Source organism: Phytophthora cinnamomi (genome assembly GCF_018691715.1).
Source record: "Phytophthora cinnamomi strain GKB4 chromosome Unknown Contig53, whole genome shotgun sequence".
In the NCBI taxonomy this organism is placed as follows: domain Eukaryota; phylum Oomycota; class Peronosporomycetes; order Peronosporales; family Peronosporaceae; genus Phytophthora; species Phytophthora cinnamomi.
In genome coordinates, this window is record NW_027150986.1 from 333,561 (window position 1) to 360,861 (window position 27,301).

At 55.8% G+C, this 27,301-nt stretch overlaps 12 protein-coding genes across 14 annotated transcripts; 6 read left to right on the forward strand and 6 right to left on the reverse strand.

Annotated features, from left to right (window-relative positions):
- Window positions 1–61: 61 nt before the first annotated feature.
- Window positions 62–775, reverse strand: IUM83_00100 (DNA polymerase family X lyase domain; the record flags this gene model as incomplete). Its single annotated transcript, XM_067923839.1, has 2 exons — window positions 62–631; window positions 707–775. 2 exons carry the CDS (start codon window positions 773–775, stop codon window positions 62–64), a joined length of 639 nt encoding a protein of 212 aa, XP_067789145.1.
- A 357-nt stretch (window positions 776–1,132) lies between these two features.
- Window positions 1,133–1,929, reverse strand: IUM83_00101 (DNA polymerase family X lyase domain; the record flags this gene model as incomplete). Its single annotated transcript, XM_067923840.1, has 2 exons — window positions 1,133–1,774; window positions 1,861–1,929. 2 exons carry the CDS (start codon window positions 1,927–1,929, stop codon window positions 1,133–1,135), a joined length of 711 nt encoding a protein of 236 aa, XP_067789144.1.
- Window positions 1,930–2,237: 308 nt separating this feature from the next.
- On the forward strand, window positions 2,238–3,041 carry IUM83_00102 (Heat shock protein Hsp90; the record flags this gene model as incomplete). Its single annotated transcript, XM_067923841.1, has 1 exon — window positions 2,238–3,041. One exon carries the CDS (start codon window positions 2,238–2,240, stop codon window positions 3,039–3,041), a length of 804 nt encoding a protein of 267 aa, XP_067789143.1.
- Window positions 3,042–3,301: 260 nt separating this feature from the next.
- Window positions 3,302–6,010, reverse strand: IUM83_00103 (nuclear pore complex protein Nup93-like protein; the record flags this gene model as incomplete). The annotated part of the gene is made up of 1 exon (XM_067923842.1): window positions 3,302–6,010. The coding sequence occupies one exon, from the start codon at window positions 6,008–6,010 to the stop codon at window positions 3,302–3,304; it is 2,709 nt and encodes a 902-aa protein (XP_067789142.1).
- A 4,271-nt stretch (window positions 6,011–10,281) lies between these two features.
- IUM83_00104 (uncharacterized protein) lies at window positions 10,282–10,752 on the forward strand (the record flags this gene model as incomplete). Its single annotated transcript, XM_067923843.1, has 2 exons — window positions 10,282–10,571; window positions 10,734–10,752. 2 exons carry the CDS (start codon window positions 10,282–10,284, stop codon window positions 10,750–10,752), a joined length of 309 nt encoding a protein of 102 aa, XP_067789149.1.
- Window positions 10,753–10,766: 14 nt separating this feature from the next.
- On the forward strand, window positions 10,767–15,104 carry IUM83_00105 (uncharacterized protein; the record flags this gene model as incomplete). The annotated part of the gene is made up of 1 exon (XM_067923844.1): window positions 10,767–15,104. One exon carries the CDS (start codon window positions 10,767–10,769, stop codon window positions 15,102–15,104), a length of 4,338 nt encoding a protein of 1,445 aa, XP_067789148.1.
- A 207-nt stretch (window positions 15,105–15,311) lies between these two features.
- Window positions 15,312–16,292, reverse strand: IUM83_00106 (Delta(3,5)-Delta(2,4)-dienoyl-CoA isomerase; the record flags this gene model as incomplete). The annotated part of the gene is made up of 1 exon (XM_067923845.1): window positions 15,312–16,292. The coding sequence occupies one exon, from the start codon at window positions 16,290–16,292 to the stop codon at window positions 15,312–15,314; it is 981 nt and encodes a 326-aa protein (XP_067789147.1).
- Window positions 16,293–16,489: 197 nt separating this feature from the next.
- Window positions 16,490–17,608, reverse strand: IUM83_00107 (Mitochondrial Carrier (MC) Family; the record flags this gene model as incomplete). The annotated part of the gene is made up of 4 exons (XM_067923846.1): window positions 16,490–16,704; window positions 16,793–17,285; window positions 17,373–17,438; window positions 17,510–17,608. The coding sequence occupies 4 exons, from the start codon at window positions 17,606–17,608 to the stop codon at window positions 16,490–16,492; spliced, it is 873 nt and encodes a 290-aa protein (XP_067789146.1).
- A 299-nt stretch (window positions 17,609–17,907) lies between these two features.
- Window positions 17,908–18,510, forward strand: IUM83_00108 (40S ribosomal protein S10; the record flags this gene model as incomplete). The annotated part of the gene is made up of 2 exons (XM_067923847.1): window positions 17,908–18,238; window positions 18,506–18,510. 2 exons carry the CDS (start codon window positions 17,908–17,910, stop codon window positions 18,508–18,510), a joined length of 336 nt encoding a protein of 111 aa, XP_067789141.1.
- A 10-nt stretch (window positions 18,511–18,520) lies between these two features.
- On the reverse strand, window positions 18,521–19,770 carry IUM83_00109 (ankyrin repeat domain-containing protein; the record flags this gene model as incomplete). The annotated part of the gene is made up of 6 exons (XM_067923848.1): window positions 18,521–18,979; window positions 19,048–19,175; window positions 19,251–19,316; window positions 19,404–19,454; window positions 19,531–19,558; window positions 19,648–19,770. 6 exons carry the CDS (start codon window positions 19,768–19,770, stop codon window positions 18,521–18,523), a joined length of 855 nt encoding a protein of 284 aa, XP_067788461.1.
- Window positions 19,771–22,136: 2,366 nt separating this feature from the next.
- IUM83_00110 (Membrane protein) lies at window positions 22,137–24,233 on the forward strand (the record flags this gene model as incomplete). 2 transcript variants are annotated; one of them, XM_067923849.1, is made up of 2 exons in its annotated part: window positions 22,137–23,863; window positions 23,979–24,024. In XM_067923849.1, 2 exons carry the CDS (start codon window positions 22,137–22,139, stop codon window positions 24,022–24,024), a joined length of 1,773 nt encoding a protein of 590 aa, XP_067788613.1. The 2 variants fall into 2 exon arrangements, with proteins under 2 accessions (XP_067788613.1, XP_067788614.1); XM_067923850.1 differs by having other exon boundaries at window positions 22,137–24,233.
- Window positions 24,234–24,715: 482 nt separating this feature from the next.
- IUM83_00111 (swi snf-related matrix-associated actin-dependent regulator of chromatin subfamily) lies at window positions 24,716–25,937 on the forward strand (the record flags this gene model as incomplete). 2 transcript variants are annotated; one of them, XM_067923852.1, is made up of 2 exons in its annotated part: window positions 24,716–25,639; window positions 25,848–25,937. In XM_067923852.1, the coding sequence occupies 2 exons, from the start codon at window positions 24,716–24,718 to the stop codon at window positions 25,935–25,937; spliced, it is 1,014 nt and encodes a 337-aa protein (XP_067788615.1). The 2 variants fall into 2 exon arrangements, with proteins under 2 accessions (XP_067788615.1, XP_067788616.1); XM_067923851.1 differs by lacking the exon at window positions 25,848–25,937 and having other exon boundaries at window positions 24,716–25,026; window positions 25,128–25,134.
- Window positions 25,938–27,301: the final 1,364 nt, after the last annotated feature.

Here is a 27,301-nt window from a genome sequence, read left to right on the forward strand (position 1 = left end):
GTGAAGTTGAAGACGGTACTATTCCCAGCTAGGATTTGCAGCTTGACGCGGGAAACAAAATTCACAAAGTAAACTCTCCGTCACTGCTCATATCATTGTCGCCATCGGGGTCCCCCAAGTCTTCCAGCCCCAGAAGATCAACTATGCCTTCATCGGGACTTCCAGGGCCGCTGCTGAGGATATTACCCAGTCCTGTACTTGATTTTTTCTCGCTAGAATGTGGTTTCTCCTCCGCGCCGCCGGAAGCCCCAGACACAACCAGCCCGCGCGCGCTTTTCACCTTTTTAGCGATTTTCATCTCGGCATTACCTCCAGCCGGTTCTTGACTAGCAACAGGACGCTTCGACGGAGTCATCACGCCCACTCTGGCACTACTCGACTTGTGGTGTTGCGCATCACGTTGGAGTTGCCCGCTTGTCTCCGTTTCCAATTCATCGTCCAGTGGCGGTGACTCTGTTAGAGATCCAAGGTTCTTCGAACGCCTAGGGTCCTTTGCTCGGCCGGACGACTTTTTCTGGTGGGATTGACGCCGACGCTGGCGCTTGGCTTCTTCATTCTCCATGTACTGCTTCCACATGGCCTCTAGGCCGTATTTCTGCTGCAGTTCATCCTGTGCATCGCCCAAGCTAGCCTACAAACACAACCAGAGAAAGCGAGTGAAAGTTAGGCGGGTCACGTGGGTTAGGAGATGTTTTGCTGGCACTACCTTCCCGTCTTTCAACGAGTGGATGATAGCCTCCACAGCCTCAGCGCGTGCCTCCAAGGGGTCCTTCATCAGCGTATGAAGGTATCAACGATTAGAAAACTCTTGTTGTACGGTTCTGGCACAACCAAAGCCTAACCTCGGGTAGCTGTATGTGCGCGGCTTCGCACTTCGAGATAAGCTCAGCAAGTGATCGCTGTGCTTGGCGGCGATTCATCCTCTTCGCACTTGCGCCCTAAAGCGAAAGATATACTGTGGCGCTCGATCCGCAAGTTCAGACGGCTGGGACGAGGGCATTTCTCATCGGTGTTGGCATTCAACTGTAGGAAATGCGGCTCGTGTTGCACTTCAACACGGCATCACCACCATTCATTTTATCGAGCAACGGTACTACATGAAATTAATTTGGAAATGCATGGTCGTCTCAACTTACTTCTCCACTGGCAGAGCCTCTTCGTCACCCTCGTACTCTCCCAGAGCAGCAGCTAGCCCTTCGTTCAGTAGTTGGTCTACTTTCGTAGCCACTGCCGCGCCCACACGCTCAAGCTGCTTTGCTTGGGCTCCCGAAGTAATGACCATCCTGCTGTCACGGATCTCCTTCGCCGCTCGAAAGCGCGAAAGTCCACGCTGAGAGTGCCCGTGGTGCATTTCATACTCACCCAACTGCACGAGTTGGTCCACCAGTGGTTGGTTTTCGTCTCGAGCAGCGGGCAAAGCCTCCACTTGCTCCTGGAGACGACTCTTCTTCTGGTACTTCGTCTTCTTGCTGCTCGCCACGGGGCTCATAGCGCTGACAAGCCCAGCCTGGTTGCTCGAGTCTTCGTCGCTGTCACTGTCACTCTCGGGTATCGTGTTGCGTCGGCTGCGCTTGCTTGGCATGTCTTGCATAAGCGCCCGCTTTTGACGACGCACCAATCGAGGCGAGGCTGCCGCAGCGACTTGCTTGGCCTCTGCTGCACTGAACTTGGTTTTCAGTTGCTCCATAGCTTTCGGTATCTGCAGATACCCCAGCGCGCGGTGTTTGGTGTTTCGCAGCGCAGAGATCGTCTCCCGGAGCGCCTGCCACGGGTTCTACAAGCAACACCCGAACAGATCACCAATGCAGCGGCTTGTTAGCAACACTATCTATGAGCATCAAAGCTATCAAACACACTTGCCTCCGGCAGCTGTACTCCCTGCTCCTCGCACTTCATTAGCAGGTCCGAGATCGCCGTTTCCGCCTTCATCTCCGCCAACGGTAGTGTGGCCTCTCCAAACTTTTGCGCGGCAGGAGAATCTCCAACTGCGGAGAAGGAGGAGAAATGGTCGCCGCGGGGTCTCACACAGAGCGCCTCGCACTTCAACTTGCCGTTGTGTACACCACGCCAATACCATAAAATTGTGTACCCTTACACCACTTTTTCAAACGTTTGAATTTGAAGAAAAAGGCGGCGTCCCTCTGCCCCGTCATTCCTCCATTATCTCCTCCGAGCGGATCTACTTGCTGCTCTTCTTCCCGATCCACGCAGCCAGTCCACCCACCCAGCCAGTCAATATGCAGGACGGCGGGCTCTTCATGATGTCCCCCATGAACGCGGCAGGCGAGGAGCGTCTGCGCCAGGCGCGCGCCTGCATCCGCCAGACGTTCGGCCCGGGCGGCGCCGGACGCCGCACCAAGCGCTCGCTGGACATGCCCGCGGCGCCCCCTACGCCCGCCAAGACGCCACGCACAAAGATGCGCCAGCGCATCACGCAGGCCTCGCAGCTCAGCGCGGAGCAGCTCTTCTTCCAGGAGTTCGGCAGCTGCGACGAGCTGCTCAGCACGGAGTTCGACCTGGCGCGCCCGGCGGGCCACCCCGTCCCTAAGACGCGCCGCTTTGGGTCGGGCAACGCCGCTGTCTCCATGCAGACAGCGCTCTACCCGGCAGCACAGCAGACGACAGCAGCCCCCACCACCTTCTTCTCAGCCTCAGCCTTCACCAGCTCGCTGCCTGCACCTTCCACTGCCAATGTGAGTCAATTGACACGCCCCTCACGCATCCGCACGCCCCGCAAGGCGGCGATCAAGAGAGCACGCGCAGGAGAGAGCAGCGCTGAGAAGGAGCTCGTGCTGAGGAAGCCGAGACTAGGCGGACCTACGGCCAGAAGCATCGACTACTCCAGCTCAGCAGGAGGCTCGGCGTTCGGAGCTCAGGCGGCGCCAGCTCGCAAGTCGCTGGCCTTCGTCACCACACGAGGAGAGCACCTGGCGCCACCTACGGGCCCCAACAGGTTCTACTCGAGGACGTCACCGAGCAAGTTCCAGTTCTCGTCCAACGCGACGCGGCTGTTCTCCCAGCGACAAGCGCCGCTGCGGTAATTTACGCATCAAGACACAACATGCAAGACTTTATTTGGCCGTAAGAAGTAGCAAGTAGATCAGCGAGAGGAGAGACTGACAGTGTAGTTGTAGCCGGAAGAAACTTCGTAGTCGAACTGCAAGTACAATTTGCAATCGCGAGTGTGTTCATTGTTCCGTTCTCATGTCGATGGCACGTCACGCTGACGTTGAAGTACCTTGCTGCTCCACATCCGCGCGAGGATGAATTTCGTCAGAGCGGTACACTAACTACCGGCGTTCTAATAGATCATGGCCTCCATGCGGTTCAGCCGCTCGTTGGTCCCCGACGGTAGACGGAACTTGATCATGCCCGCAAATGTGACAAGAAGCTCGGCCTTTTCGCGCAGGGCAGCTACGCTGACACGCCGCAGTTCGCCTGAAGCCTGGGTCTTGAGGCGGTCGGCATCGCGCACAAGGCACTCCATGTATCCAAGCAGTAGAATGTGAAAGTTCTGACGCACACTCTCGTCGAAGGCGAGGAAGCGATCGACACAAAGCGCGAGGTTGCTTGAGTTCTGAGTAGGCACAACCTCCAGCTCGTCAACAAACGCGATAGCGTCCTCGTATTGCTGCTTCTCGAAGATCTCAAGGAAGATGCTGATGTTCAACAGCGTCTGAAAAGCAATGGCAGCAGTGCGTGCATGCCGGTTCGCAATAGTCTGGACCCACGGGAATCGCATCCATTTCTCGGCAAATTCCTTTGCCTCACGGAACCACTCCTCGCGCTCTGGTCGCGTGGCTGACAAGGTCGAACTGAGCTGCGAGTTGAGCAGCACAATAACGCCTTCGATGTCGCCGGCGCTCTTCAATAAAGCAAATGCATCGTGCGGACGACCACGAGCCTCAGCCTTGCGTGCAGCCGAGAGTATCAGCTCCTTAACCTCGTCCTCAGGCTCGTCCTTAAGCAGGTGGTCGTACAGGCCGCGAGTACGCGAGCCGTCTGTGTTGTTTGTGAATCCAGCCAGCACGTCAAATTTGCGCGTGTCGAGCAGAAGTTCCGCAAGTAGCTCCTTCTTCGCTGACAAATCGGAGATGCAAGCCACATAGTCGGCAGCCTCCGCAGCGTTGGCGCGCTGGAAACCGTGAATGTACTGACGAACAAGGCGTACCAGGTCGACTGTCGTCTCATCTTCCTCGCCCATCGAGAATGATGTGCACTCCAGCAGTCCGAAGTGGTTCAGTGTAATCGCGAAGTGAACTGCCTCCAACAGGAAACCCTTGGACGCCAGATACTTAATTGCCTTCTCGTACTCCTGCGTGATAAGCAGAATTTCGAAGTACAAAAATGCCGTGAAGTTACCTCCGCCTGTCTGGGCGCCACCTTCAAAGTGCGTGGGGCCAAATCTCTGGATGCTCTGGGAAAGCTTTGTGATCGTGTATGTGCTGTCTGGGCCCGAGCTAGTAGCCGCCACGCGCTGGATGAAGCAAAGGCGCTGCCACAGGTAATCTTCCACGGTTGTCAGAACACGCGATTCACTTGCGTTCACGTTGCCGAAGCACAGCAGGTTCACAACGCAGCGCTCGAACGGGTTCACGACAGGAACTGCGTCAATGGAAGTGCTGACCAAGCGATGGTAGCGATCAACCAAACGGTCAAACTCAGCAGGGAACTGCTTCGAGAAGGCATTCAACGGGTTGGCACTGCGATCAGCGTAGAGGCTCTTCTGGTGAGCACGGTACCTCAGAGCGCACAAAATGTCGGCGTCAATGGGGGAGTCAGCGCTCGACAGGCTGGTAGCGAGGTTGACAGCTTCCTGGTCGCCACCACAACGGAGGCAGTAGTACACAACCGCCCAAATGTTGTCCACGTCAGTGCTGCTGCCACTTCCATTGGCAGCATATCGCGAGCTGTGCAGGTGCTTCACGAACGCGCGGATCGTCGACACAAGGTCCGGAATGCCACCGGTGGCAAGGCTGTTCTTCTGCACGGTTTCCTGCACAAACGCACGGAACTGGTTCTCCAGGAACACACGGGCACCGAAGGCAACGCGGTGCTGGAGCAGCGTGCGCTGCGCCTCGTCACTTCCCTCTCTCACAGCCGCGAATTCGCGCTCTGCCAGCTTGGGCGCGTTGGGCTTGGTAGCATCTCCCCCAGCCAGCATGTCGTTCACCAGCTGCCAGCACTTGAGCACGGCTTCCCACTTGGATCCAGTGACCGACACGGACACGTTCGCCGAGCACAGGCGCTGGAAGTGGCGCGCGAGCTCGAACTGGCTGCGCGTGTTGGGCACTCGGCTGCTGTTGAGCTCCTTGATGACCGAGTAGTACTGCTTCATCTCCTCCGTCATGGCGTTCTCCACGTGCAGCTGCGACATATGCAGCGACGGCATCGCCGAGGACTGGAAGCGCGGCTGGCCGGCGAAGGACGCGCCGCTGAGCCCGAGCCCCGACGCCGGCTCGAGCGCCTGGCGCTTCTCGCGAGCCGCCGAGGCGAAGATGCTGCCCGCCACCTCGTCCTGCTCTAGAACGCGCGGGTAGTTGCGGATGCCGAGCTGCTTGGCGCCGCCCAGGTCCTCCAGCAGGCGCTGCTTGGCGTCCTCGAAGTCGTCGATCATGGCACGGTTCATGCGGTCGTGGGTGGCCTCCACAGTGCGGCGGTTCACGTCCTCGATGGCCGTGAGCACGATCATCTCGTGGTGGTGGGCCAGGTAGCCCTCCAGGTCCGTCTCGCCCAGCGGCGTCTCGGGCTCGAACTCGGGCGCGATCTCGAAGTGCTGCAGCTCCTTGCTGAGCTTCTCGGCGTCGATGCCCTTGGCCGCCAGCAGGAAGTTGGCCTTGTCCGTGGCGGCCGGGCGCTTGCGGCTGCCGCTCGGGGCCTGCGCGCGCGACGCGTCGTCCAGCTGCTCCAGGCGCTTCTCCAGCCGCGGGATGCCCAGCTCCCCGAGGGACGTCGTCAGCTTGAGCGAGCTCTGGTACAGCGCCCGGAAGTCCACGTCGTTGGAGGCCATGGCGGAGGTCGGGAGGGGGCAGCGGCGAGGGTTTGGCTCCGATTGCCGCGACTAAAAAGCAATGGAGGACGCGGGATGCGGTTTGATGGGGTGGAGCGAGTTATGATGGGGAAGAGGTTACTCGTGTGGTGAACACAAAGTTAAGGGCAAGTTGAAGTGGACGACCAGCACTGCAACTATTCTTGATCAGCAGAGATTTACCACACTGACAGAAGCGATGACGAAGTGGCTGCGGACCGCGTTTCGACGACTTAAGGCAGCTTGGGTGTCGACCCAAGTCGAGCTGCAAGGAAGCTACTCGGTCGAGCGACTGCAACAGCTGCATGACTACTCGAGCAGAACAAGCAGCTGGCGGTTGGTACTCGTCGTGTTGGTTGCACCGCTGCCGTGCATCGTGCTGAGCTTGCTAAAAGAGGTGGCGCCCCTAAAGCCGATCGAAGCTGGAGTGAACGAGAACTGGGTGTTTTTCGCTCGCTCTTGGATTGTGGCTGCGATCATCGGGGGGAGTATCCCGATACTGGTAAAGCAAGGAGTACCCCGCCTCAAGCTGCCAATTAGTCGAATTGTATTGGTGGAACTGTTTGCGTCTGCCACCGCAATTTTTATGATAGTTTGCTTGTGTAAAATGGTCGCTTTTCCTTTTCCGTTCGCGGCGCTCGTGGCCTCACTGCCGTTGATCTTTGTGGGAGCGTTGTGCTTCCAACGTATTTTGGCTTCACAATGGCGAGCAGATCCTTCATTATGGGCCGAAACCAAGCGAGTATTGGCGACACTTCAGTGCCAAATGTCGCTTCCCTTGATCTACCCGCTCTACATCTATGGCTTCGTCTCGCTCACCGGTACCGGCCAAGTGCTGTTTGTTGCCGTATTGCCAATCATCAAGCTTGTCACCAGGAACTGGATGAATGTAACACTACGTGGTTACGATGACATTAAACCCGAAACGATCGTGTTCACCGTTGAAATTTTCAACGCCCTGTATATTTCAAGTGCTCTCCAAAGTAGTACATCCTGGACATCGACCGTCACTATCATGGTTCTAGATGTTGTGGGATTATGGGTATCAATGGTAGACATTACCGAGGTTCTCAAAGGGATGAGGGAACTCATGGACAGGATACCGCAAGACCATCCCCTCGCTGGCGAAAATTTTATTCAGCTGTCATTGAGGATTCTTGAAACAGATAAAGGCCGACGTCAAATTCGGGGCAGTGAAACCTTTATATCCTCGGCGAATGCCAAAACACCGCCAAGCAAAGCGGAGGGACGGAAAAGTGGACCGACATCCATGATGATAACGAGTAATAATGCTGAAATACAAAAGTATCCGAGGAGCCTGCGGTTTCAAAGTGCACAAGTTACGCCGATGTGTACTGGCGAAAATCGGCAGGTTAACTCCCAAGTAATGATAGAGAGCAACACAGCGGACGCAATTGATACTACGGTATTTTTCTCGCGCGCAGAACAAGACCACTTTATCCGAAAGAGCACACACATACTATTCATTACCGAGTACGTTGTACTCACGGAGTTTGCAGAGGTGGTGGTGCCAATACTGTATTGTACGGAATCTGGCGGTTCGGATACTATTTCAGTAGCGGGGCTGATGAGTACTGTTCTTCATTTTGTGTGCGCAGGCGTGTACCGCGTGGTACTCTTTTACTTACCCAACAGCGTCTACTATCCATCTCTGGCCGGACTCTCGAGTGCCCAGCTTTTAGCATCCACGGTTTCAATGCTAGCCTACAGCTCGTTCGAATTTCTGTCCTTTGTAGTGTCGATCACCGTGATGAAACGCGCGCTAGGCTTCAGTCCTTTACAACAACTTGGGTTCGCGCTCGAATCACAGGCAGGCAGCGTGCAGACGAAACTCATGGGAATCTTTACCTACGTGACGCAGATGCCTCTAGTGCATCTCGGTGAGTTAGTTAGTCAGCCGATCGTTCTTCATCAGCATCTACATCTAGTATTGTGAAATCGTGTAGTAACGTGGCTATGGTGTTAGGTGCCGACTTCAGTTTTAAGTTTGCGTGGCTGCATGGACATCGGACAATCTGATCGACAATAAAAGTGAGAGCCCTCGTGTGGGATACTCTCGCAAACTCGAGCACTAAAACTGTGATAATGGCGCATAGGTGTACGCCGTAAGGCTCCGTTCTACCTCCTACAAATGTTGAATAGTGATCAAAAGTGAATCAGACTCGGCTCGTGGTGCTCGGCACTGAGTTAGATGTTAAAAGTAGAAAATCTCTATCGAAGACTGGGAGATCGTTAAAGGTTGGTCGCTCTTCGCCGAGTGAAGGCGGCTTGGATGCCGCTCCAAGCCGAACTCCAAGACAGCTACGCCACCAACCGACTCTATCAACTACACAGCTACTGTACTTCAACAGAATTAGTGATCGGCGGTTGATTTTCGTCTTACTGATGACACCGTCGGCATCGTGGTGAGCTTGAGAAAAGAGTTGCTGCCGCTGAAGCCAATCGAGGCTGGCGTGTCCAACAACTGAGTGTTATTCGTTCGCTCATGGATAGTGGCTGCTATTATAGGATAAACACGATCATGTTGTTGAAGCAAGGTGCACCTCGCCTCACGCTTACAGCTCGTCAAATGATCTTAATCGCGTTGTTTCTTTGAGAATCCTCGCAATACATAACGCAAATAAAACCCTCAGCCTATCAAACGTTCGTGGTACTGGAGTTTTCATGGTGTCGGTGAATGCTATGGCGCCAACGCAAAAGAATGACCAAATGCGATATCCCGCGCGAATAGAGACGAAAGCAGTCCGACCAAAGCATCAGAAAAATCCAGAGATGCAAAGCATACGAAGAGAGTCCTGTTTCAAAGTTCACAAGTTAAACCAATGGATAACCCAGGATTAATTTGTAAACGCTCCAGCAAAAACAACGCCAACGAATGGCAGTGCAGCGACAACCATGAACACCAAACATAATACTGACATCGAAGCATTTTTTCTCCTGCCGAACGAGACCGTTTCATTCGAAAAAGCACTCAAGTACTATTCATCACCGACTACGTCGTGCTGATGGAGTATGTCGAAGTGATGGTGCCAATTCTTTATTGTACGAATCGTTCTGCTTGGAGCTGAGGTTCTTGCCACTAGTCATTCTAACCAATAATTCGCCTTGTGTGCGCAGGTCTGTACCGCGTGGTACTCTTTTACTTACCCAACAGCGTCTACTATCCTTCGCTAGCAGGACTCTCCAGTGCCCAGCTTTCGGCATCCACACTTACTGTACTGGCCTACAGTTCGCTCGAATCTCTGTCCTTTGTAGTGTCGATCACCGTGATGAAGCGCAGTTTAGGTTTGCAGACAGCATTCAGACTAAGCTCATGGGCATCTTTATTTACGTGACGCAGATGCCGTTAGTACACCTCGGTGAGTTGCTAGTAGTTTGTCTGTCGTCTTCATTGGCTCTACAAGTATCGCGAAATCGTTTGTAACGTGGCTATGGTGTAAAGGGCCGACTTCAGTTTCAAGTTTACGTGGATGCATGGAAACCAGACAAATGAATGCGAAGGTGACGACCACGAAAGTATCCATGTACTAAGTATGGATATGATCGAGTCGAATGCAATGCCACACGAACAAATGTACACTGCACCGGAAACTCAACCTCGGTGCGTATTGCAATTCGACAGAAAGCAACAAGAACCGCCATCAACAGTGTGCTTGCGTGCCTGAAGGCTATCCTTGGCAAGCCGATTGCAGCACGACGGTCATTGCGACTTCACTCAAATAGACAAATGCTATGCTTACCCACGGTGTCACCAGCAATATTGTTCGTTGGCGAAAAGAAAAAACACAAACAAACAACTAAAAACAATGCAGCTCGACGGGCACGCAACTTGACACAATCTGGTGTCGGCCACGCACGCGGCATCGAGGAGTCCGGCGCACTTCAATCGCGAGTCGTAGCATCGTTGCGACACCGGCGCTCGCTTAGGCCGGACCAAAAACGCGGCGTTGGGGGGTACAGCACCACCCGATCCGTACAGAGAGAGCGGAAGATGCCCGTTACCTACCGTGCATCGACGGAGGGAGGTCTCGTCGGACGAGCGCGAACTGCCTCCTTCCGCGCAACTTGCCGCGCGCTGGTGTCAATCCAGCCAGCAGGCGCCAATGGCAATTACCATTGGCTCGCTTGCGGCGCTCACTATTATACAAAGCCCACATACCTGTCACCAGCGGCAACCAATGCACTCGTAGGCAAGCCAGTGCCAGTGCAGGCAGGTTCACCTTGGTTGGATCATGGCAGGCTGGATCCTGGCGCGTGACAAGTGTCTTCGTTTTACTATTGAAATAGCCCTACCCCCAGGGGCGAGGCGGAGTGATGGTCCCTCCGCGCCATCGTCGATCGCAACGCAAAGGGAAAACGCGGCGGTCGGCGCCAGACCAGAGAAGCAGCTCGAGGACGCGCAGTCCTCGTGGAAGCGAGCGCGGCCAGGAGCAGCAGGCGGCGCCAGCGCGCGTCTGCAGAGTCGACTCGACGCCGTCGCGACCCCCGGCGGGCGCCCGCGACAGCAGCCTCTTTCTTTTAAGTACGCGCTTCCCCCCTTACTAGGCATACATACATAGATCTCTCGCTAGTGATATATCCTCCCGACAGCTGCCTCCCAATAGTAGACAAACCCTATTTAGGGTTGGCCCCTCACTCACCCAGGATCTAACCACCCACGTGTGCGCTCCGTCCCATGCTGCAGGCAGGTTAACCCTTCCTGAACCCAAGGCCCAACATGGCGTGGACGTGCACGGCCTGCGAGTTCACGGCGAACGAGGACGGCCAGGAGGCCTGCGTGGCCTGCGGCTCGGAGCGGCCTGAGGAGGAGGAGCAGCAGCAGCAAGCCGAGGCCGAGGCCGAGGCCGCCCCCTCTGAGGAGGATGGCGACGCCAGCGAGGACGGCGCCGCCGCCAGCGGCGGCGGGGACGGCCCAGAGGTCGTGGTGATCGAGCTGCCGGCCAAGGAGAAGCTCGGTGTGAAGCTCATGCCCCCCAAGGACGGCGTGATCGACCACGGCCTGGCCATCGACAACATCAACAACCCGCTGCTGGAGAACAAGGTGCAGGCGGGAGACCTGATCGTGGCGATCGGCGGCCAGAACGTGGACGGCATGGGCTTCTCCGACGCCATCGACCTCATCCGCAAGATGCCGAGGCCGCTCGCTATTTCCTTTGAGATCGACGAGGCCCGGCGTCAGGAGGTGGTGCGCGAGAAGTTCCAGCGCAACAAGGACAACGACCTGGACACGCAGCTCACGACGTATGCCGTGGTGTTTGACAACGGCCCGATGGGCCTCAACTTGGAGGAGGCAGTGCGATACGGTATTGATGGCGCTGTTGTGCGCGCGTTGAAGGGCCAGGCCAAGACCAGCGGCATGATCTCGGTCGGCGATATCGTGTACAAGGTCAACGAAACGGATGTGCTGTGTATGCCGTATCTGGAGGTCATGAACGTGCTTCGCAATGCGACAGCCCCGAAGACGCTGCAGTTTGTGCCCAAAGATAAGCTCGCTGACGTACAACGAGTGAACTCTCGTCACTCGGAGTCATTCCGTCTTCGGGAGTCTACCTCGCACGTCAAGCAAAAGTTGATGAACAATCCGCGCATTGTGAAGGACGACGGTAACGAAGCCGATGACACCCAGTCGATCGCACAACTGATTCTGGATAACCAAGCTGCCACCATCAAGAAGGGCCGCATGTACAAGCAGGGACGTGTGATGCGCAACTGGAAGTCGCGATACTTTGTGCTTAGTGTGTCAAAGGTGGAGTACTTCAAGAGCCCCAGCTCTACGACGTCGCGCGGTGAAATGAGCTTTTTGAATCACCGATGCACGGTTCGCTCACTGCCTGGTACAGGCGATGTGGTTTGCCGGTCGCCAAATGTGACGGCAGAGTATGTGCTAGAGCTCCGTGTAGATGATCGACGTATGGTGATGGCCTGTACGTCTGAATCAGACAAGAAGGGTTGGATGGATGCAATTAAGTTGGCCATTGACGCCTCGAAGACTGTGAACCGTACGCAGAATCTTGGGGAGTCATTGCGGGAGGCCAAGGCGCTACGAACACAGCGCACCGAGAGTATCTCGATGGATGGAACTTTCCTCGACCGCAACGCTGGTGGACGCCTTTCTCAGTTCAACTACGAAGCATTTTCAACTCCTGTGGTGCACGTTGGCGTTCTGTCTGCTACTAATCTGACTAAGTCAGGCAGTTCGGTGAACGCACTCTGTGAAGTCACTGTTGGTGCAGAAACCTTCAAGACATCGGTGGTGAAGAACCAACGGTCGCCTGTGTGGAAGCAGGATAATTCAGCATCGTTTGAGGCCCCTAGTGATGAAATGGTTGTGGAGATTCGTATCTTCGATGAACACCTGTTCCGTGCAACAGAGCTTATCGCAACGCTTTCGATTCCTCTGAAGTCGCTGCCGAACATGCAAAAGACGACGAAGAAGTACCCTCTGGCACTCGGTAGCCGTTCTGCTGGAGCTGTGTTGACCTTGTCCCTGGAGTACGTCAACAAGCAGAAGGCTTTCGAGGAGGACCAGGAGCGTGGCCGTCTTGGCGATGATCTTAACAGCAATGGAATGATGAACGAGCGTGATGAAATGGTTAAGATTAAGGCTGAGGCGCAGATGGCAGCTGACGAAGCCACGCACCACGCGGCCCGTGCGCAGGAAGAAGCACACATGCTGCTCGAGCAATCGCGCCAGAAGGCTGAGGCAGCCATGGCTGCAGCTCGCGAAGAGCAACGCGAAGGTAAGGCAGCCGTGGAGAAGGCCATGGCAGAAGCAGCCCGAGCAAAGGAGGAAGCTGAAAAACAGCTTGCCGAAGCCCGGCGGGCCCAGGAAGAAGCTCAAAAGTTGATTGAAGCAAACCGCCGTATCCAAGAGTCAGATGTCCAAGGGCCCTCTATTTACGCGGTGTACCGGCGAATGGTCCAGGATGGACATTCCAACGAAGAAGTCAAGAAGAAAATGGAGGAAGATGGCATCGATGAGATGGGCATTCAGGCGTTCTTCGATGGTATCAACTCGTACGACGAAAAAATCCGTGCGCTGCAGGCAGAAGTGGAGAAGCTTAAGCGTAGTCGATCTGGGCGGCCAAAGGATGAACCGAGGGCGCAAGATATGCTGGCTAACCTGGACATCTCCAGTGACCAAGTAAAGCTGCTTCGCCGTTTGCTCAAACTTGAGAAACAGTTGCAGCAGGCTGGTATCGCTGTTGCGGCGGATATTCCGTACGAAGAGGCTATGGCTAAGGTGCAGGAAATTTCTAAGCGTATGCAAGAAATTGGTTCTGCCGATGTTACGCATCCGGATCCAGCGATTCAAAAGCAACTACGTGAAGAGTACTACCGTCTGGAACAGGACATGGAGAAGTACAACACGGCTCTTATGCTGACTGATGAGTACGCAGCTGAAGAAGCGCGAAAGGAGCGCGAATGGGAGGAAGAGAACTACGATGAAAACGTTAAGGCTCTTAAGGCGATTCGTCGGATGATGCCGGTTGACGTGAAGAAGATGTCGGAAGCCGATCTTCAGACTATGAAGTCCCCCACGGGTAAAACACTTCCTCGTGACGTTGCACGTAAGTTCAAGCGAACGAATGTGCTCGAATTGATCCGAATGGATCCTGCAGATATTGCGAAGAATCACCCTTCGCTGCTGGAGAACCTCCGCGTTACAGGCCTTTCAGTGACCGAGCGCCGTGCTCTACACATGCACTTGCGTGACGTTGCTGAGACGTGGAAAGCTCAACAAGGTGAGGAAATGACGAAGAAGAAGTTCGAATGGTTCAAGACACTCAAGGAAACGTTCAAGACTGTCGTGAACTCGTACAACAAGCACGTGAAGCAGTATGGACCGGAGGATAATCACCCATATGCCACACGCGATGACCCGGACATTGGTTGCCCTATGATTGGCAAACAATGTCCCATCAAAGCTAACAAGAACCCTGCATATGACCAGGATCTCGGATATCCCGATGGTGATGTGTATATGGAATCTACGGTGCAGAAGGGTAACCCCGATGACGCTGGTGCCCGGGCTTTGGCAGAAGCACAGGAACTGGCCCGAGCAAAGCTCGCCAACTCTCGCGCGGACGCATTGAAGAAGCACTACCGCAACGTGCGACTTGTTGCTGAAGCGAACGGCGCGTGTGAACTGATCGACACATCGTTGGACCAGATCGAAAACAGGCAGCTACTATGGTTCCAGGCAAGACTTAAACGTCGGCTAGAGCGCACGGAGACCGCTGCAACAATCAAGGTGGAGTTGGCAGAGTTCGGTGAGCTGGTGAACGAAATTCGTTTGGCAAGCTTGAAGTTCGCGGAGCGGTCGGGCATGAATCTATCCGGTAAGCGAAACGCAGCACTGGACGCGAAGGATACACGTTCGTCGATCGAGTGCAACCTTGTCCTGCTCTACTGTGATGCAGTGGCTGACTGCTTCGACGGCATGGACGAACGCATGGACGAGGTGAAGGCAAGTGATAAGCGCCTGCGCTCGGCTATCCCTGTCATCCGGGGCTTGCTGAAGGACCTGGGTGAAAAGAGTCGCACCACACTGGCCTCCTTGGACAAGGGACCACCGGTGAACCGCCGTGTGAAGACTAGAACTGAAATCATGAAGGAAGCAAAGGAGAAGAACAGTGCTGCAGCACCACCAGCAGAAAGTGAAGCTGCTGAGGAGGCCCCTGGCCCTGGCCGGGCACCGCATCCGATGATGGCAGCCCGGGGTCGGGGGCGTGGCCGCGGAGGTGGTCGCGACGGTCTCTTTGCAGCGATCCAGGGTCGTGGCGGTCGTGGTGGCGACGATGATGGCCCGCCCGGTCCCCCAACCGATTTCCTCGCATCAATTCGCGGTCGCGGTCGTGGCAACCCAGGTGGCCCAGGTCGCGGTGATCTGTTTTCTGCGATCAAGGCTCGCGGAGGCGGTGGTGATGACGGTGGTCGTGGCGGTCGTGGCGGCGATTTGATGTCTGCTATTCGAGGCCGTGGTCGAGGTGGCGGAATGCCCGGCGGGCGTGGCGACTTGATGGCTGCTATCGCTGCACGGAAGAAGGAGTAGGGCGCTATCGAGCCACTGTGATAGAAAGGAAAGTGGAGTAAAAGCAGACTGATGGCAGCGCGGTTGAATTCAACAGGTCGCAATGCGAGATGTTGGTGCCTGTAGCTAGTGAGGAGTCGAGAATGATAAACACAACAGAAAATACAAAAAAGGGAAAGATCAGAGGAGCTCACGTGTGTGGAACAACTAACGGTAAGCTAGTGTTTGCTAGTCATCGCGGAACTTGGGCTCCGTCTTGCTCATTACGGCGCCTACAGCCTGCACCAGGTCGTCGCTATACAGCACAGCGGCATTGTGGTAGCGAATTTGCTGCAGCGAGTCTGCCGTCGAGTGGTCCCGTTGATAATGAATCGTTTGCTTGATGCCGCGAATGGTGAGTGGGCTCTTCTTAGCAATTGTCTTGGCCACATCTTCCACGTGAGCCAGCAGTGCCTCCTGATCAGGCAACGCCTTTAGCACAAGTCCGAGCTTCTCCGCTTCCAGTCCGCCGAAGTTCCGTCCCGTGAAGGCGAGTTCCTTCGCCTGGCGCTCTCCCACGAGCTTCGGCAGGCGTTGCAACGTGCCCACGTCAGCGATGATGGCCAGATCCACCTCCTTCACGGAGAACACAGCGCTCACATCGGAGTAGCACAAGTCACACGCCGTGATAAAGTCCACGCCAGCTCCGATGCAGGGGCCGTGCACCGCAGCGATGACCGGCACCCGACACTTTTCCGGAGCCGAAATGACTTGCTGGAACTTGTCGATCACGCGCATGAGGCGCTCGCGCTTGCGTCCCTCGCAGGACTCCTCCATCGCCACCTTCTGCATCTGCGCGAAGACGTCCAGATCCATTCCGCTCGTGAAGCCGCGACCTTCCCCGGAGACCACAACAGCCTTGACGCTCGGATCCCTCTCCACCAGCTCGAAAGCCTGGGACAACTCCACCCACATCTGCATGTTCATGGCGTTCACCACCTTCGGGCGGTTGAGCTTCAAGTGCAGCACCCCCGAGGCCGCGTCATCGTCGGCGAAACCTAATGACAACGTGTCGAACTTGGTGGACGCCACGTCCAGCGTCTGCGGAGGACCCGTCATCCAGTCCGCAATGTGCTCGCGATTGCCCTTGGACGCAAAGGAGCGACGCAGCACGGCAGCGCTGGGCAATGCGGTGCGAGGACGCAGGAGCGCGGAGCGAAGGGCGAGCATGGCGATGATACAGATGTACAGTAGTGGGGAGGAGATCAGAGTAGCTCTTCGCATGAATTGAAGTGGATTCCGACGTGAAGTTGACGTGGATATATGATGTGCACCACGTAAATGGCGTGGGATTGGTCCCGATGTTGAAGGCGTATCTTTTGGCTATAGTACGTGGGTCTAAGACTACTGTAGCACCGGCGTCGAGCTCAGTCCTCCACCAGCTTCTTGAGCATCTCCGAGGATTTCTCGTAGCCGTAGAACGTCACGGCATTGCACGGGAACGCGCGCACACAAGCAGTGCCCAGGCCGCTGAAGAAGATTCGCCAGCCACCGAGGCGATAGAGTTGCCGAGCCTGGTACGCGATCTTGTGCTCGCCCAACTTGTGGTTCACAGGCAGCGTCTGGATGGCAGACTTGACCACTGGTTCACGTAGCGAGCAACAGCACATTGTCAGTACGCGCCGTACTATCCTTACCCACCGAACGGCAGAGAAAACACATGAACGCACCGTCAAAAGGATAAGAAACGACCCAGGAAGCAACACCGGCAACTCCACCGGCAGTCAGCATGGACGCAGTAGGCGCGATGCCACCGTCGATCATCTTGCGCTTGGCGTACTCGTACAGCCAAAAGTAGACAGCGAAAGAGGGCACCTCGCGCCACAGCGTGCACGTGAATCCGAGGAAAAGTCCAGGCGTACCCTTGACCTTGAGAATGTGCCGGATGCAGTCCATCGGACCTCGGTATTGACTGCTCCTGCGTCCGTCCTGCACCTGAAGTCTGCACTTGATGAGCTCTGCAGGGGCCAGTGGAACGGTTTGCCAGAAGCCACCGACAGCGCCAGCGTAGAAGACTGACTTGAGCGTCGGGTTCTGCGGGTTGTCGTCGATCATCTTGAGCGTGCGCTCATAGACGGCAAACATGACGGCATTCGTTCCAGCGCTGCCGATCACCGGGGACGTCATGCCGCGGAAGAAGCCCTGGAACCCTTCATGCTTCCACTGCAGTCAACGCAAACCAACAATTGCACCAGCGTCACTCTTGGGCTGCCCGTTCCTCAATTGCAAGTAAAACAAAGTCGCACGCACAGTCTGCCGCGTGCAGTCGAGCGCGCCGTTGTAGTACTTGCTGTAAGTCTGCAGCCGCACTTTGACCTGCAGGACGAATGACACACGCCGTCAATCACGCTGCTCTCTCCACTCCTGACGGCAGCCAATCACCGCACCGTGTCGAATGGCTGCCCCACGACGACGCCGGCAATTCCGCCCACCGTGCCGGCCGTCAAGTCGATGAGTACCGAGTACTTCTCCGCGTTCTCGGCCATTGGCACTCGGTTCTTGCAGCAAATCAACCGCTGTACTGTGTGTGACGTACGCACCGCATTGTGATCGCCGCAATTTCACAGCGTCGTGTTTGGGCAAAGTGGCGCAGGGCTCAATGGCGTAATTACGCCTTTTGCGGCCTTTTTACACGATGCACACAATATTGTGTACAGCAGGGAGGCCCGCATCGGTTGGCTGGCTGGGGAGCCACGCAGTGAGTGGGCCGAGTATTCTGGTTTTGCTACAAACCTCGCCGCTTATTTCCCGTGAAGATCCGCACTCGCCGGCAAGCTTTCTAACCATGTTGGTCCCCAAGACGAACCGCATCGCTGTGTACTCGTACCTCTTCAAGGAGGGCGTGATGGTGGCCAAGAAGGACTTCTCGCTGCCCAAGCACGAGGCCGTGGACGTGCCCAACCTCCAGGTCATCAAGCTCATGCAGTCGCTCAAGTCGCGCGGCTACGTCAAGGAGACCTTCAACTGGCAGTGGTTCTACTGGTACCTCACGAACGAGGGCATCGAGTACCTGCGCTCGTACCTGCACCTGCCCGCTGAGATCGTGCCGGCCACGCTCAAGAAGCAGGCCGCGCGCCCCACGCGCCCGCAGGCCCCGTCCGCCGGCGGCTTCGGCCGTGGCCGCTTCGACAAGGAGAAGGGTGTCGGCCCGTCGGGCGACTTCAACCCGGAGTTCCGTCGCGGTGGCCAGGACGGCTACCGTCGCGAGGCTGCCAACTAAGCGGTTGCTGACCGCGAAGGAAAGCGAGACGGGAGTATTTAATCAATAAATCTCCTCGACTGACTGTCGGCTTCACAAAGGCGAAAACGTTCATGGCGTTCTTCAGTTCACTTCAATAGTGTGTGTTATTTTTTTCATAGCTTGTGTATGTGCAGGCGTTAAGACTGAAAGAACGACGTCAATGCTTGGAGTTGGTGGTTGTTGTGTGCTTTTGCAGCATCAAGCGCATCACTTGAAGCTTTTCGGTGTCGTGTAGTGCGCTTTTGACCCGGATTGCCATAATAACCCGTTTGCCAGCGTACCGGAGGTTCTTGCGCAGTGGAACGTGATCTTTCGCGGACACGGGAGGTGACACGTACAGTTGCGCTGGTTTGGGTAATGGTGGCGTGGTTGCCCACTTGCTGGATTCGTCGTGTGAGCCTCTTCTTCCTGTTCGGTCGGAATGCTCGGTGATGCTGCGGCGAGACCTGAAGCTCCGGACGTCCGTGCGTTCCACAGAGCGACTCTCGCGTCTGGGCTGCAACTCGAGCCCGATGAAGTCAAGTGGCCTGGGTTCGGCATTTACAGGCTCGTTGTAAATTTCCGTGTGGGCTGAAAGTCTTGCAGACGTCACGCGATTCGATACACTGCCCTCGTTCTACAGTGACAACACAACTACCGGTAATGATCCCAATGCGACGGATTGAAGTGTTAGCTTGGACGTACATTCACCAAAGGCGTTGGCATACTTGCTTCAAGTTCTTCCAGCGGAGTTCTGTTCTGCTCGTTCCGGAGATTGGCATCCGCCCCAAGTTTCAGCAGCACCTCTAGGACTCGAATACTCTTACCTCGAACTGCACCATGGCATGATACATGTTGGCCAACACGTACAAATGCCACGTAGGGAAGGTACCAGCAAAAAAAAAAACCTGCTTTGTGGAGTGGAGTGTCCTGGTTCTCGCTTCGAGAGTTGATGTCCACTTTCGCCTTGGTAACTAAATAGCGGACAACATCGTCGTGGTCCTTTCGGCAAGCGTGATGCAGAGCGTTGCGACCGTTAGCGTCTGTGGCGCTAGGCAAACCTCCAGCCTTGATCAACTCCTGGATGCACTCGAGTTCACCAACGTATGAAGCTGCACGAAAGTTCATGTTGCGAGGTTTAGCCACCTAAGAATCTGGCTGGAGCTTGAATATACAAAGTTTTCGTACCCCAATGCACTGCATTCATACCGAACCGCTGCAGCATGAGCATCCAAGCAGTCAGACCCATGAGCATCCAAGCAGTCAGACCATTGGTCGTCGACAATTCACCGCTCAGCAACGTACATCTTTTGCGTTCGGATTCATTTTCCTCTTGGCAATCATCTCTCGCAGCCGGACGATGTCTGAAGTGATGGCATACCTAACGAACTCGGCGACTTTTTCCTGTTCGCGGTCCTCCGCGGCCATCCCTCTCGCCGCGCAGAGCCCCATTGTCTCTATGGCGTACGGCTCTCCTTCTCGAGACGCAAACCAAAGGTCTTCCTCTAGAGAAAGGTTCAGTCCACAGCAAAGACTCAACGCTAACCTGACCAGGTAAGAATAGCTCTTGTCTTAGCAGCGTGAACCATACGTACCAATAGGGCAACTGCCCTACTACACGATGAGCTTTAACATTGCCACAAACTATGGACAGCGCTCACTATCGCTTCGTTACATGCACCACTACGCTACCACCAATGTGCAGTTGCTGAAGTGCTAAATACCGTAAGTAAAACTCTTCGCTATGGCCCTACTACATGCACTGTAATTCATTGACAAGGATGTCTGCTCCATGGTTGGTCTCCAGCATTATTGTCAAAGAGACTAGCAAAAAAGATTGGGAATATGGAGCCATCAATCAGTTGGAGCAAGTTTTCCTGCGAGGCAACCGAGGTCACCAGGCGGTCCAGATGCTCAACAACCAAGACTTCACTATTCAACTGTTTGCTTCGCTTGTCCCTCACAAAGGCGCGGAGCCTGCGCGTGAGTCCCGCCACCTTGCGGCAGCAGGAAACACGAGCGCTCTGCTTCGGGGCGAGTTGCTTGACCCTGGGATCTCCACTGTGAAAGAGAGATCTCGCCAGAAGTCCAGTTGGGGGCTGGTACGGTATGGGACACACAGACGATGAAGAGAACTGAGGCGGCAAATGCTCGGCGCAAAGAAAAACTCGGACTGCACTTGGTTCCGGAATGCCGCTTGGCGACCAGTGGTTTCTACTAGCCATTCGTTGCCCTCGCCGCCGGATGTTGTCCATAGGTGACGCGAAGGTTGCGCTAGCTGCGGTCGTACTTAGAGCGGTAACACAACACTTTGTGGGACAGAGTTAGATACAGTACCGGTATCTCTGCGAGGAGAGTTCAAACAAGACTTGGCAGGTGCTTTTCACGCCCAGAGCTTGTTATCGACGAATAATGTATGAGACGCACTCATGGGGCGCCCAAATTGTACTAGAAGCTGATGCCGGTAGCGTCATGCTGCATTCGCCATTGTCTCGTGCGCGCAGTCCTTATCCAGCAGTCACGCACAGCATGTTAATTGTACCGTACCGTAACCAATTCTCGGTTTATGGAGTTTGCAAAGGATTAGATGGCGTAGGTACACAGGTCGCAGCACTGGCATCGTCGTGCATCAGGAAACTACTTCACTAATCATACAGCGTGAGTGGATTTTCCTCTGCCTGCTCTCGAATTAGACTTATGGAAAGCGGGCGATAGCAGTGATGAACATGCATTGCCTTTCCATATACGAAGGCGAACTTCGAGTCTGAGACTGCATTTTGCTGTGAAGGCTACCAATTGGCACTGTGCTTTCGCTTGGTGGTGACCTGACGCTAGAGCGTTCAAAAGCGCCGGAAATGATACAGACTTGTCGGCACACATCCTTGAGGAACGCAACTGTGGTAGGAAAGATGCCGCTGGCTATGAAATTTGATGTGCTGAAACGAGATGCGGCGATTTGAGTACCAAGTGTATCAAGCAATGAATGCGAGTCTACGCAGCATGGGATCATCACAGCCGAGCACCAGCAGGTTGCGGCCAGCTGCACCGCTTCGCCATGCTGCGTGGACTTGTGGCTCTTCCCTGCGTCGGGCACTGAATTCGTGCACAGCCCGCGGAGGCAGGTGCTTGGCATCTTTCCCGACCGGTTGGTGCTGCGAAAATGCCAGCAGGCGAGTTGCACACACACTCGCAAGACTGAGGCATCCGATAACCGCAGTGCCGGTGGGGCATTTTCAGCGAAGTTGATGGGGCCGCCTGCTGGATTCCCTGTGCGTTCGCCCCCTGCCCTGGCACAACCGGACGGTAATAATACCGCGAACGCCTCGGGGCAGCATGCGACGCAGGTGTACCGCAGCACCAGAGCACTCCACCGGAACTCGGCGAAAAATGAGGACTGACCATTTTTCTATTTTCCCTCAAATTTGCAGTTTCGCCGTCCACCAATCAGTCGCGTCAAAAGGTCACCAAACCCGGCCAGACGCACGTTAATCCTGGCATCTGTATGTGCGTGCATAAAACGTTGCCGGGTATGGGTCGGTATTTTGGTCCGGAACCCGCGTCCGCGGATTGGCTGAAAATGGGGGCTATCCAGCCGAGCTCCTCTCTCCCCGCGTTGTATGGGCGCCGCAGACGCTTAGTATCAGACAGGAGACCTTCGCGTCGAGGCGTAGTGGCGAGTGCGCGAGCAGCGCAGCGTCCGCTCCCTATAGAGCTGCAACCTGCCGCCGCGACCTAGAAAAGATAGACCGTCTCCGCCACGAGCGCCCCCGCCGACCGCGGCGTAAGTAGCCTCCATGACGACGTCCAGCACCGTCTCGGCGTCCAGCAAGCGCCAGGCGCGGCCTGAGCCGCTGCTGGTGCGCTCCAACACGGAGCGCGACCTGCACCGCCGCTCGGTGCCCAAAATCACGGGGCGGAAGCTGCGCACGCCGCGGAAGTTCGTGGTCACCGACGTGCCCGACGACGAGCTGGACGTGCTGACGCCCAGCGCGTCGCTCAGCGCCATGTCCGACGCGTCGGAGCCGCAGCACCCGCCAGACAACAACAGCAACAACAACGGCAACAACAGCGAAGACCTGTCGGCCTCCAGCTCGTCCGTGCGCAAGGGCAAGACGCGGGTCAAAGGCCGCTTCACCATCACCGACCTGTCGCCCGAATCTCCCGAGGCGTCGCCCGAGCGCGAGGACCTGTCAGCATCCATGGGTCCGACCCCCTCGCGGGCGCTTGAGGCTCCGAGGCGCCAGTCCTCGAGGAGATTAGCTATCCGAAGACCGTTCCAGTCGGCGGGCGACGTCCGCTCGTGTGTCGGTCTGACGAAGTCGAGACTTTCTCAGCAGCAATTGCAGCTGCAGCAGCAGCAGCAGCAACAGCAACAGCAACAGCAACAGGAAGCACCCATGTTTGCGTCGTTCCAACGACCCTCGGTGTCTTCGCCTTCGTCGCGCTCTATGCGCGCGCCGTCGCCTGCTCGCTCCGTGAACAACCAAACCAGCCACAACAACAACCAAACCCAGACGGTGTTCGACCACCACTTGGAGTTCCTGGAGAAGGAAACCCATGAGATGAAGAACGTGCTGGAGAAGATGGTGGCGACGAATGCTCAATGGATCGAGGCGCTGACTTCTGCCGGGTTAGTCCACTCGATCAGCGCTCCTAGATTAAGCGAGGCGTCTGTTTCTGAACCGGTGGCTCCGGTGGAGTTGCCTCTGGAAAAGAAGTACCGGGAGATTGAGCAGGCGTACGCTGACTTGCAGACGAAGTATGAAGCGGTGTGTCAAAAGAGCGAACGCATGGAGGTGAAGAATGCGATGCTTGAGATCCGCCTTCAGCAACAGATCAACCGATCGACGATGCTACGATCGCAGCTTGACAAGCTGACACAGTACACAGAAAACCTGATCGGCGAATCGTCAGAACCCACCCTGCACGACTACAATTCCGACCTCAACTCGATCTTCGGTGAACAATCTGAGGCACATTCGCCTACCGCCGATGAAATGACGAGCGGTGGAGAGTATGGCTTTAACTATGAAGTCGTCAAGTCACGGCGGCAACGTTGGCGTGGCGTGGATGAAGAGTGTATGTCGGACACGAGTACTGAGGGAGAATCTTTGCGGAAAACCTCGTCACCACCGCCATTCGAGCAGGACGTCGATAACAACCGCTATTTTGGCGACGTGTTAACGACTGCGGACCTCGAATCTGGCAACGGACACGGCAGCTCTTCTGCGCTGGACTCGTTGTTGGATGATCAGGTTAACCAACTGCGCCAGTCCTTGCGCTCGAAGAACAGAGTGGATGCCGACGACCATGCGTCTGCGATAGATTCCATTGATTCCCTCGCTGTGTGCCCGTCGGTCACGAATTTCGGTTCTACTTGCGACGATGAGTACGACGGAAACAACCAGATTGGCCACTCGGGACCGTTGTCCAAGGGACTGAAATCTGACTTGCTGAAGCACAGCAACTCGGTGGCTTCGCTCAATTATTCGACGGTTTCGTCAACGTCATCGCTAGCTGGGTATGGACTTCATTTGGCGACGATGGCTCAGTCCAAGTCTGGTTACTACGCCAGTGTGGCCGCTGCCAGTTTGTTTGGGCCTCACCCTGAGCCGTACCCGAACGCCTCTAACCAGCAGAAACCTGATGACGACGACGATGATACTGTCTACAACGTGCTGAGCCCGGAAAATTTACGTTTCCACGATTGCCAGTCTCTGCTTCAAGCGGCCGAGGAGCGAAGTGTGCAGAAGCCGACGACGAGACGTGGCTTCCCCTTCACGAACAACAAGTTGCTGAAAGCGTCTTCTTTGCCGGGGGCGAATGAAGTCCCCGAACGGACTCAATCGACTGGCAATTTGTTCCAGCGGTTTGCTGTGCGGCGGCGATAACCTGTCGTGTGATTCCCGTCAACCATGTAGCCCCCGCGTTCGAGGCCAGACGCGGGCAGCTTGTCTGTTTTCATAGCCCCCAGTACCAGTAGTAAGGACCGCCGCCAGCACATCAGCCCAACAAGCAAGAAAGCCCAGCATCATTGGAAACACAGCTAGTAGCCAGACCGCCTGACCAACAGTGAGCGGCCTCGCTGGCGATATTATGAAGGGGAAGAAGCGGCAGCTCCACCGCGAGCTCGTACTCTCTAATTCCCCTTTGTTTTTGTTGTAGTGGTGGAACCAGCGTATCTAATGAATCTCAAACCTTGGGCTTTCACCACTTTCACTTCGACGTGTAACGGCTCGATTAATCAACGTCCATCCTTGTCCATCACCGCTTGCCATGAAGGACTCGTTTGTCCTGCAACGCCGGACTTGCCTCTGATTGGCCAAAAAGGAAATTTGCCCTTTTGAATTCAAATTTGAAATCGGCGGTGCCCATGGCGGCCTCGGGGCGATGGCAGCGCGAGTACGAGCGCGACTGGCGCGACTACACGCGACGCGTGCTGGCCGACCGCTTCGGCAAGTATGCGGTGCAGTGCGCACCGTCCGTGACGCAGGAGGACGAGCGCCAGCTGCGCGAGGTGCTGGCGGCGGCGGGCATCAAGCACGCGCCTCTCAACCACAGTCGATGGCACGCGCCTATTCCGGCGTCCCAGCCCCTTTCGACCGCCTCGCAGCCCCAAGACTCGCTCATATCGAACGGATCCTACGTGTACAGCACCCCGCCGCCTCCAGACAGCCAGAGCATGTTCCCGGCCTTCAGTTCGCAGGATTTCGGATCGCAAACAACCTCCCAGCACGCCTCGCAGCGCTTGCAAGCGCTGATGGCCGATATGTCGCCAATTTCAGACAATAGACGCGCGTCTGTGGAGTGCGCGGGGACGATATCGCCGTCGTCGGGGGCTGCCAAGTCCCCGTGGACGCCGGGGCAATGGTCACCAAGACCGGGTGGCAAGAAGCGACGAACACCGCGTAGGTCGTTGGAGCCGAGCTTCAGAGCCGACGACCTGGATGTTTCAATGCAGTCGATGCATCTTAGCGATGATGAGCGGACGCGTGTCGATGAGGAGGATGCAGAGGTGGAAGACACGCAAATGCTAGATGTTTCGGAGGTGCGTGACGATGAGGAAAAGGCAGCGGCTCCGAAGGAAGGAGAGGGGGCTGTGGAGGAGGAACGCATGCAGAATGAGGAGTGTGAGGTTAAGGCTGTTGAACAGCAACACGTTATTGTGGATTTGGTGGATCTCGCTGACGAGGACATCAATGTGTCTAAGGAGCTGGTCTTCAGCAGCGACAGTGAAGATGACGAAGTAGAAGAGAAGAAAAAGGTTGGCGTTGACAATAAGGTTGAAGAGAAAACGGTAGGCGCTCCAGGTGATGCCGATACCGGAGATAAGGCATCCCAGCAAGCGCCTCCTCCCGAAGACACGGCTGAGAGGTCTCCATGGAATTCGGAACCTGACTATGAGTTAGGTGATGGAAATGATTATAGTCAAGAACACGAGCAACAAGATGTAGAAATGGACGAGGTAGTACACCTCGCCGCTGACAATGTCGTTTCTGCCCCAGAACCCAGCCAAACAGTTGGGCAATCGACCCAAGAAGACGATCGTGGCGTGGCAAAGCAACAAGAAGCACCTTCGCCGCCGCCTAAAGTGATGACTCCTCTTTCGGCAAGGGAAAAGGAACATCCCGCGTCTGCAAGGCGACCGACGTTTGCTTCGCCTACAGCTTCTTCGGTTAGACGTACGTCATTCGCCTCCCCTGCCGCATCAAGAAGAACTTCATATGCAACGCCCACGGCTTCCTCGTCAAGGAAACAAGCTCATAACCCGGCAGCTACGCCCACGAGACGAACAACGTTTGCTTCCACGACAACATCATCTGCGAGAAAAACATTGCGTACATCCCCAGCACCTTTATCGGCTAGGCGCGCGCCACGAACTCCTCCAACAGCTTCCACAGCTTCAAGATCGGCATTATCGCGGAAGCGTGCCAATCGAGGTGCGCTGTTGCACACTAAACTGCCACTGGAGATGGAATATCGGTTTGCTAGTGACAGACGCCGACGTCACAGGCGCAGAAAATCTTTAGCAGCCAAACCGGGCGTATTCCCATACGTGGTACCGGAGCTACTAGTAGAACTGCAACCGTACCAGAAAGAGGCGCTACGGTGGATGCTGGAACGAGAGCAGGATCCTGGTGATCCAGTAACTATTGACCAGCAACGCCGTGGTGAGGCAACAGCTGTCGACGCGTTGGTTGCGAAGGTGTGTGGTGGAGTTTTGGCGGATGAAATGGGACTTGGCAAGACAGTATGCTGCCTCGCTCTTATATGTGAATCACTTCGTCAAGCTCGAGAATCTGAAGCTCGGGCGAGAAGTACGACGGGAAGCACGGTGCCGCGTCTTACACCGCCAACTCTTATTGTGACGCCGCTCTCCATTCTGTCGCAGTGGGAGCAAGAGATCCGAGCAAAAACGAATTTGAGCGTGGTGACATATCAAGGCGCTACGCGAAAAAGCTTCCGCTCTGCTACTCAGTTCATGGGAGCAGACATCGTGCTCTCAACATACGACACGCTTCGGCTTTTGGAGTGCAAAGTCCGAGGAGACAAGGATAGTGACGATGGTGACAGTGACGGCGATGGTGAGGGCACTAGCGCAGTGGGTGGGTGGCATCAAGCTCCACGTCTCACTCCAAGCTCGAAGAAGTCCGTAGTGACGTCCAAGCTCCATCAGTTGCAGTGGTTCCGAGTCATTCTGGACGAAAGTCACCTCATTGCAAATGCTGGATGTGCACGAGCTCGAGCCGCTTTCGCACTCGGCAGCAAGCGTCGATGGTGTGTAACTGGTACTCCCATTCAGAACCGAACAGCAGACCTAGCAGCCCTGCTACAGTTTGTTGGACTTGGAAGTCGTGCCCATGCGCTGTCTGAGCGTGAGCTTGGAGCACTTGTACCTCGCGTTGTGCTGCGCCGACTAAAATCGACGGTAGACGCACTTTCCAAAGCTCCGATCCTG